The sequence below is a fragment of the Triticum urartu genome, chromosome 2A (assembly GCF_056163025.1).
Source record: "Triticum urartu cultivar PI428250 chromosome 2A, HENAU_Tu73, whole genome shotgun sequence".
Taxonomy (NCBI): domain Eukaryota; kingdom Viridiplantae; phylum Streptophyta; class Magnoliopsida; order Poales; family Poaceae; genus Triticum; species Triticum urartu.
In genome coordinates, this window is record NC_141874.1 from 140,682,207 (window position 1) to 140,691,080 (window position 8,874).

Below are 8,874 nucleotides of genomic sequence, written 5' to 3' on the forward strand. Positions count from 1 at the left end.
TATTTACATAGAGAACAAGCGATGACAAAGTGAGTTTAACCATAGAGATAACAACGGACTTTAAAGTTGATACACTGCTTTTAGCCAAAGAGGCAGCAATGGAAGGCTACAATACATATCTTACTTAGAGTGCTCCAAAAGGACCAATAGACCATGCTGCTTGATATGAAACAAAAGGAAGCTGTTCTAGTAAGCTTAGAAGCGTCCTGGTGAGCGCATATTGACCGAAGTTCACCAAAAGCTATCACTTGTAGTCTTCAGGCGCTGTTCAGACCTCGTACCAATATAGTGCAGCCTCTCTGTCAGTTTTTCAATGCTTGCAAGTGATGATTTCATAGCCCTTTTGGTGTTATCTTGCCCTTTCAAGTGTCGAGTAGTCGTTGTGTTTTGCATTTGAATAGAATATGAACTCATATATCTGACAGCGTAGTACCACCCTTTGCATAGCTTCTTGATTGTCTTGTTTGCTGCTACTAACCATCTGACCAGATGCTTGACTTCATTTTCTAGCCTCTTGACATGGGTGTAGTGGCAGTCTCTCATTTCTCTACCGTATGCATTTTCCATGTACCTAATAGCTGCGATAGCTGCATTGTCTTCCGCATCTTCATAGGCATGTAAAATTGCACCCGATATTGAGGTTGGAACAAGCAAACCATCAATCAATTGCAACAAAGAATTGAAAGTAACCGTCACACGATTCTTGCCGCCTGGACATATCTTATGATAGTAACTTGCAGGGGGCAACTTCAAAGCTTTTAGCATAAGGTCAAATATGTGGGCATAAGGAATTACTATCAGGTAGGCATCTTCCTGTGGAGGAAAAGTAATGCTATGTCAAATATCATGATTAGAAACCAGTAAGAATGATTGATTAAATAGTAACGATGTATTCTAAATGCATATATAACGCAAAATATAGTGCACTATATTTTCTATGATGAACTGTCCATATGAATTCAAAATCGTGTCACTGACTATATGTATTCCATCTCAATATGGAAGAAGTATTTCAAACATTTCCTAAAGGATTAGTGTAAGAGAGGTCAAAGAGAATTATGTTTTTTCGAGTCTTCTGAGTTTGAAGCACAACATGGATTTGAAACAATTCACCCTTTCAAGTTTCTTTAGTTGAGATGACACTATTATGTCCGGATGACATAAATATGCTATGTGCCTCACATGGAATAAGTGCTACAAAGTGAAAAATAAGTCTAAACATTCTCACTAAGGCTTTAGCTACAGAGAAAGGGAAAAAAGAGTGGCATGACCAGTACATTGAAAATGTAGAACAATAATGCTTTCAGCACTAATAACCTGCGAAATCTGACATCTCTAGGACCAAATTATGTGTAACAGAGGCCACATAACAGATATTAAAGTGGCACATTCTAAAATCTGAAATCTTTGTGGATTAAGTGTGATCAAGTGGCCTCCCACTTCTAAAAGATATAGAACATGCAGATTTGTGATGTACGTATGTAGATGTAGTTTGTTTTCTTGGAGGCTGGTTGTTTCACGGAAAACGCTTGCATTGCTCATATGAAACTCTTCCTCTGAGAAATGAGTTACAATAGGGATTCAGAATGTTACCCTAGGTTCAGGTGTTCTTGTCCTCGATAATGCCGAGGTTGAAGATCCCTCCTCACATACAGCTCCAATGTCCATGTCGTCCTTGCGTGATTTGTTGGATCTGAGCTGGAAGAAAGAAATTGAGGTGAGGGGAAAGTGGAGAATGAGGGATCAATGAACCTGGGTGGTGAATTACCTTTGTTGTCACAGGCGTGGATGACTCTTGCTGGCGTCGCTGAGTAGGGAGGAAGGCTGGGTGTACGGCGAGGCGGAGGGGAGGAGGGAGAAGAGGCCTTGGAGAGGGCGAGGGGGCGAGTGGGAGTGGGTGGAGCAGGTGGGAGAGGACCGAGGAGGCGGGGGCATCTTATCCTCTCGCCGGCGACGTGGCGGCGCCGGGCGCCGCGCCTGGTCCGGCGGGGACGAGCGGGGAGGAAGGGGTCTCGCTCGGAGGAACAGTGTGCGGGAGGGAGATGAGGGGGAGGCCGGGCCAACTTGGCCTGTTGGGCTGGCGTGGCCCAGGGTGCAGGGGAAGATCTCTTTTCCTTTTCCCTTTTCCATTTTTTTTCTACTTCTTGTTTTCTTTTTTAGTGTACACATCCTACCTTTTCTTTGATCTGATTTCTATACGGAGGTTGTCTATTGATTTCATGGTTGTAAGGAGGGCCATACCTAGCTAAATTTCATGATAATAGCGTGTGAGTTTGCCACGATTTGCTTGTCGATTGGCATCAGTATTAGGTTAATGAGAGCCTAAACCTTAGGATTAAATATTAAGTTTGTAAAGTTTACCATACAAGCATAGTTCTAAAGCAGGAAACATTACACTGGTAATTATAGATACGTTAAATAAATATTTTATAACAGATTTGAATGCCTAACAATGATATCCATAGAATATGAAAATAGCTTAGTTTGAATTTTAAATAAGGGAATGTATGACTGGGGGTTGACCATGGCTTTATGAGTGCCAAACACCGGTTTTTCAAATATGCGACAAACATAGTAATTGGCTATTGTGGGTACCTGGACAATCGTGTGAAAATAACAATTTGTAGGCAGCCCTCTATTGAGAGTTGGATTTTTTTTTCTATTCTCAGAAGTAAATAAGGAAAAAGTGTTGACCAGGCCCTGGAACTTTAATCTACCTTGTTAACAGCAATATGTTACTATGGTTTATAAAAGCATACAAATGATAAATAGATTGTAGAAGCATTTTTAGTAGATGAAATCATGAAAGTATAATACATTGATATAGAAGAGGTGGTTTGTTTGTTAGCTCATATAGGCTACTCAAAAGCGTACAACCAAGAGTTCCAGCATATACTACACGAGCTAATAGAACTTGTGTTGTTGCTAATTGATCCCTTGGCATCTAAGCATTGGTGGCTTCTTTCTTGGTGGCAAACAAAGTCCTTCTTGCACCAACGTCATCCTTTCTTGTTAGAGTTCTGGCACTGAGAAGACAATTTGTGAGTTTTTGAGTGATAAGATATTGGAAATGTGTGCATGTACTCGCTTACGTAGAAGAAGGTAATTTATGAGCTGATGTTGTAGCTGACAGGAAGGGGCCATCGCCTTTGTTGTTCTCTTTGGGCTGCACATGGTCAGGACATGTTATTACACAAGTATTGAAAGCGTACTTGCAGCATGCATATAGATTAGCTGAAAAGGGGAAATAACTAACCTTCTTGGCAACAGTGAAAAGTTCAGTGCAATGATGTTCATGTGGTGGTGTTGACACCTATAATTCATTTGAGGTTTTTAAATACAGAGTTAAAAGAGGCTGAAGTGAGAAGTTAGAAAATATATTCATTGGTTCATTTGTATTGTTCATCCTCTGTTTGTACCAGAAATGGAATTACATGTGGTTGTAGCGGGATACAAAATGCAGTTGAAAGATATATATCACGTTAAAACACAGGATATGACTGACCATGTCTGCAACTGGAATAGGCTGTATAAACTGTTGTTCAGTAGGCGGTGTTGACATTTGCAATGCAGCTGAGGGCTTTAAACACAGAGGCAAAGGAACGTCAGGCGGGAAGAAAGTGGAAAACATAAAATGCTTAGTAAAGCTAAGATTCAAGCCGTTGAATGGAATCAGTTTGTGCGTAGAAGTTCTTAGATGAAAATGATGGCGCGTGTTTTCAATACACAAACAAAAAACTTGTTAAATTTTCGCAGCAGCATAACAAAAATTTTAAGCTAAATCGTATGAGGTACATATCTGTACCATTTATATTTTTTAGAGGTTATACATACACATTTGTATCGAACAATCAATAATCCTAGATAAACAGCAATGGATGTTTGATTATTCTGCAGCATTTTCTTTGTGTTCTATTCCAACACAACACAATGAGGCATCCCCTGTTTGTACATAACACAATGAGCCATCCCATGTTTTTTAATTCTAGTCTAATATGAATTTAGGCTATGTGTTAAGATAGATAAATATATTCACTAATTAGGAAGAACTAAGTAAAGAATAACTAAATTGCATGATGTAGAAGGTTCAGCCTGTACCTGTTGGTCTGGCTCTTCTATTGCCTGGGGTTGCTGGATTGGCTTATGAACAACACTATTCTCTTTAAGAGATGCTAATTCCCTCTCTAAGGAACCTATTTTTCTCTTTAGCTTGACTGTTTCATGCTCAAATATGTCTGACCATGACTTGGCTCTGACCACCTCTTTTTTGCACTTTTGAAGCTCATAGAAATTCAGGTCATCGATAATTAGAATGCCTGCTTGCTGCATGTAATGCAGAGCAGGAGTGCTCGCTGATTCATGAGCCGCGTTTGTTGTTTGGCAGTTGTGTCCAGCAAATATGGTTGTTTTAAACTGAGGAATTTTTTCTTGTGCTGGAACATGTATTTCAACAGTAGCAAAGAAAATGTCATCATGTTCGTCATAGTGTACTGATTGGCTTGCTGTAACTCTAAGGGCATTTACGGATAACTGCAGCATGTGCTGCCTGCTGACGGCGACCAGTGTTGCGGCAAGCTGTGGAATGAGTAGTTAACAATGAACATGATTCCTTGAAGATGCTACAGAAACGAGTAGGTGGCAACAACAGGTTATGTCAGGCCATCTTACCTTTGGGAGCAGAGGCACGAATAAGTTGTCATCCATGGCGAGAAGAATTTGACCTTGCAGCGATAAGTGTTTAGCGAGGTTAGAAGGCAGTTTTTCACATACATTGGGCCATCAGGCTATAAGCAGGAGAAGGTAATTTTAGCCAATTGTCATAAGGTGAGACGGTATGAGCATCTAATAATAAAGCGCACAATAGTAAACATCTATAATGGAAACTCTGTGTGAAAGAATGATGATCTATAATAATAGCTAAGGATATGTTCTTTATGTATTTATCATAGTGACAAAATATTCTAGTTACTTTATCTTTACCCTAAATCACATAGTCTATAAGGTATAGGTGCATTTAGGATGTATAATTGCTGGCAATTTATAACATTTCTTCTGAGAGAGGTGGTAGGCTTTGGTGTGATTTTCGTAGATCTATGTTATTTTTTCTTTGTGGGATGATGTAATTAGGTGACAGTGTGTGTTATTATAAACCGCAGATGAGACTGCTCAAAGGAAAGAGTTGGTAGAAGAGGCATGCACGGACTTTGTTTGACGCCGCCGCTTGCTCGTTGGATTCGGAAGGCATAACGTGGCATAATTATTCAGTTAGCACACACACCTACGTAACTAAATCTAAAAAACGTGGCATAACGCTGAGATATACTTGGAAGCATAAGAATGCTATTAGACATATGATTTAAACACAGCAGAGCGTAGCAAAACAAATAAATAAAGCATGAACGTCCAGCAGTAGATTTGGCATAATGGAGAGCGGCATGGTTCGATAGGACATATTATATCATTAGGTTCACATACACATATAGATCATTAAGGCTCAGCAAATAGCTTCGGAAGAACCGACTGTGCCATGGTGCGATAGGATATATATTACATATGGCTATAGATAACTATATTAGTAGGGAGCAACAGCTGGCTCTAATGATGATAGCAGTGATCTGAAGATTCTTGCAAGGCTGTTAGAAGTGATCTTCAGGTATGACACAGAAATCATTAGAGCAGTCCTTCGTTGCCGAAGATCTGTTCATCATCAAGTGAGGTTGCCAGGTCCTCATCGTCGTCTGTTGACTGCTCCTGGCCATAAGGATAGACACCAGTTTCTTGAAGGTTGACCATGGCCTCATCAGTGTACTGCTGAAGGTATTCACAGCTAGCCTCTACATTGAGAAGAACATTATTGAGCTCTAGGTCATCTGGAGTAGACCCTGGGCTTAGCCTGCTGCTGACTAGATGGTTAAGGTTGTTGATGATGTTCTGTTTCGTGCTCAAGGATCCATCCCATCCTTTTCTCAGGAGCTTGTTTTTGCCAAGGCTCTCTTTCAGCTTTTGTTTTAGAAATGCATTGTCCCTCTTCATTGCCTTAAGCTGCTGACCCAATAGTACATTTGCCTTTTCCACAGTCCTTAGTTGATCATAATGGTAATATTTTGGAACCATGCCCTCGTAAGCATCCATGTACTTAATTGTTGCAGCAGCCACATAATCCTGAGCTTCTGCTAGATCCTGGTGCTGTGAGGTAGACAGGGAAACTTTGACTGGTGACCTCCCGAGCTTGATCTTGATTGGGTAAAAGGTAAAGGTGACCTCCAGACGCGTGCCCTCTATTGGGCGCGCCGAGTAGGTGGCCGCTGGAAGGCCAACCTTCTCTAACATAGCATCAAGCAGAATCTTAGATGAAATTGGAACATAAGCCATTGCTGGGACCTGCCGCAAGCGAGACAAAACGTCACTACAGAGAAATCTGGCTCTAAGTATAGGACCACCTGCAGGTCTATATGGGTAGGAAGAAGAAGGGAAAACGGTGGGCGAGGAGTTGTTTCTTCGGGTTGGATTTTGCGACGAGAAAAGTGATTCTAAGTAGATACAGATGCCCAGGATCAATTTTCTATAATCTATAATCTATATTGGACAAGGTTGTTGAAATGAAAGAAAACTATTAGGTAGACCTATCGTTTTCACCTAGTTTGTTTATATCGGCAGGAAAAAGTTTAGGATAATCGAAAGCATAGGCTCAAGCGCCTTTAGGTGCATCATGCATTGGTGCCTCAAAGGTAGTCACACGCTGAAGAAAAGTGGGACGGAATAGGAGTTTACCTGCCGAGAAAGACAATGTTGACCGGTGGGAGAAGGGGCGCTGGCCAGGTCGGCAGAGAAATCATGGATCTAGAACAAGCATGAGGGAAAAGGTATGAGAAGGGGTCAGAGGGGAGTAGAACACAATGATGCGGAAGGAATACCGTGGGGAAGAGTCAATCGGCAGCAGCCTTCGTGGCTTCCATGTTGAGCTTGGCGTCGGTGCTGCCGCAGGTTAGATCTGAGCAGGCGATGAGGAAGAGTGTGAGGAGATGGATGGATAAGATGAGAGGAGAAGGAGAGGATAAGGGTGTCTTGCCTGGTGGGGGGCTCGGAGGTGAGATTTACCGTCATCGGGGCATAGGTAGGTTGCGGCTGGGCCGCACAGTTTTTTGATGGCCCATGTATCATTTAGTCAACCCATGAGCAGCGACGCTTGTGGCCCATGAGGAGCCGAATATAAAGCGGCAGCGAACGGATCCACCGAATCTTTTTCCTTTGTCCTTTTCTTCATTTATTATTTGTTTTTTCCTTGTTTTCTAATTTCTTCTACTGTTTTCTTCTACTTAAGCCTGGTAAGATATATAGTTAGGTTGAGCATGTAGGGTTTATGAGTGTGGTACGGACGATACTACCATTATAATTGCACATACCTGGGCCTAGAGATGCAATGGCCGAGGAAAATCTGGGTGTAGGTTTATCCTAAAAAGGAAGAAAAGCTGGTGTGGGTTTATCCTAAACGGGATTTTCTTCTTTAGAGTAGGTATCTTAGTAAATTAAAATAGTCATGAGGTACAGAGGGCACACCAAGAAAGGGTTAATAACGATATCCATAGAGCATGAAAATAGCCTAGTTCAGATCATAAATAAGGAAATGTATGATTGGGGGTTGCCAAACACTTGGTTTGCAAACATGCGACAAACATAATAACAGGCTATTCTGGGCACTTGGCCAATCGTGTGAAAACAGCAATGGCAAAGCAGTTTTCACTTGTCTTTGTGCATAGGGCTTTAGTTGTTAGATCCAAATCAGCGAAGTGCAGCCTCCATGGCGTTAGCATGTGCAATCGCAAGAGCATCATCATCAACATTAGTGGACGCAGATCCCTGTGACATGGGCAGCTTAATTATTAGGAATTCCGAAAGAAGAAACCATGGAAAAGAAAGAAGAATCTAAATTTAGTAGAAATACTAATAGCAGATGAAAGATAGGATTTAGCAAAGTTGGCGTTATGACCTGCCCATAATCTTTTTTCTGCCAAACAAGGATATGTGCATGGGGCAGACTCCTCTTCTGGAAGTCCACGGAGTGGAGGACTGGAAAACAAGAGGGCAAGTGAAGAACAGGGAAATTAAGATGCATGGAGAAGAAAAAGTTAAGGAAACCAAGGGAAGACACTGGCTACATTACCAGTAACTACATGCCCAAACACCTGTCCAGTCTTAATTTTTTCCACGTACTCAAGGAGTTTCAGTTGATACACTTGAGCAGTAAAATCAGCCTCATCGACTGCCTGTTGTCCATGCTCAAGACCCTGAACTATCTCAGGCCAGTTTGGATCATACGTGAAGTCTGTGAATATATCAGGTGAGCCATGGACACGTGAAACAGCAACAGCATTGTGGAAGTTTTCAGTCATGCAGCGAAGTTTGCCCGCATAAGATATTGGCATTATATTTTTCTTGTTGACCTCAGACTCGGTAACTCTATCAAATCCATTAGCATCAGCAACATACAGGTGATTTTCAGTGTTCATGTTGTCCTGAAGATTTTTACAGCATGTTAGTTGAGAAGTGAGAATATCATGCAGTGGTGTAATGGTGTTTCATCGAAGGCAGGAAAGCACATTTTACACGAGGTAAATAGCAAGCAGAGACGACAGGATAGCAAGCAATCTATGGTTAATATAAGCAGATGAATCTTCTATATGTATAGATGGATGAAGCAAAATGTGCGGTGCTTGGTGAGTAATAGTCGATTCAGTAGCTGGTATATGTAATTTTATGAGCATGAACAAGCCAGGAAAATAAAGAATTTGCTGCAGTATAAGAAAATCATGAACTCGAGCGGAGTGCTTGAAGGAAATATGCCCTAGAGGTAATAATAAAGTTATTATTTATTTC

At 41.3% G+C, this 8,874-nt stretch overlaps 3 protein-coding genes across 3 annotated transcripts; all 3 read right to left on the bottom strand.

The window, feature by feature from the left end:
• Positions 1-231: 231 nt before the first annotated feature.
• On the bottom strand, positions 232-1,668 carry LOC147984295 (uncharacterized). The gene is made up of 2 exons (XM_087539731.1): positions 1,594-1,668; positions 232-813 (listed from the first exon to the last, which is right to left on the bottom strand). The coding sequence occupies exons 1-2, from the start codon at positions 1,666-1,668 to the stop codon at positions 232-234; spliced, it is 657 nt and encodes a 218-aa protein (XP_087395857.1).
• A 1,129-nt stretch (positions 1,669-2,797) lies between these two features.
• LOC147984296 (uncharacterized) lies at positions 2,798-8,507 on the bottom strand. Its single transcript, XM_087539730.1, has 8 exons — positions 8,162-8,507; positions 7,988-8,067; position 4,885; positions 4,669-4,721; positions 4,099-4,575; positions 3,506-3,580; positions 3,093-3,313; positions 2,798-3,026 (listed from the first exon to the last, which is right to left on the bottom strand). The coding sequence occupies exons 1-8, from the start codon at positions 8,505-8,507 to the stop codon at positions 2,945-2,947; spliced, it is 1,335 nt and encodes a 444-aa protein (XP_087395856.1). The 3' UTR covers positions 2,798-2,944.
• Positions 5,518-7,104, bottom strand: LOC147984297 (uncharacterized). Its single transcript, XM_087545656.1, has 3 exons — positions 7,099-7,104; positions 6,772-6,840; positions 5,518-6,381 (listed from the first exon to the last, which is right to left on the bottom strand). The coding sequence occupies exons 1-3, from the start codon at positions 7,102-7,104 to the stop codon at positions 5,671-5,673; spliced, it is 786 nt and encodes a 261-aa protein (XP_087401782.1). The 3' UTR covers positions 5,518-5,670.
• Positions 8,508-8,874: the final 367 nt, after the last annotated feature.

Excerpts from the sequence above, each read along its gene's own strand:
- LOC147984295 (XM_087539731.1), bottom strand. The coding sequence starts at position 1,668 with ATGGACATTGGAGCTGTATGTGAGGAGGGATCTTCAACCTCGGCATTA. Across the intron at positions 814-1,593 it reads CAAGAACACCTGAACCTAGG|GAAGATGCCTACCTGATAGT; the intron begins GTAACATTCTGA and ends TTTCCTCCACAG.
- LOC147984296 (XM_087539730.1), bottom strand. The coding sequence starts at position 8,507 with ATGAACACTGAAAATCACCTGTATGTTGCTGATGCTAATGGATTTGAT. Across the intron at positions 3,314-3,505 it reads CTATTCCAGTTGCAGACATG|GTGTCAACACCACCACATGA; the intron begins GTCAGTCATATC and ends AATGAATTATAG. Across the intron at positions 3,027-3,092 it reads CATAAATTACCTTCTTCTAC|TGCCAGAACTCTAACAAGAA; the intron begins GTAAGCGAGTAC and ends TTGTCTTCTCAG.
- LOC147984297 (XM_087545656.1), bottom strand. Across the intron at positions 6,382-6,771 it reads AACATTGTCTTTCTCGGCAG|GTCCCAGCAATGGCTTATGT; the intron begins GTAAACTCCTAT and ends CGCTTGCGGCAG.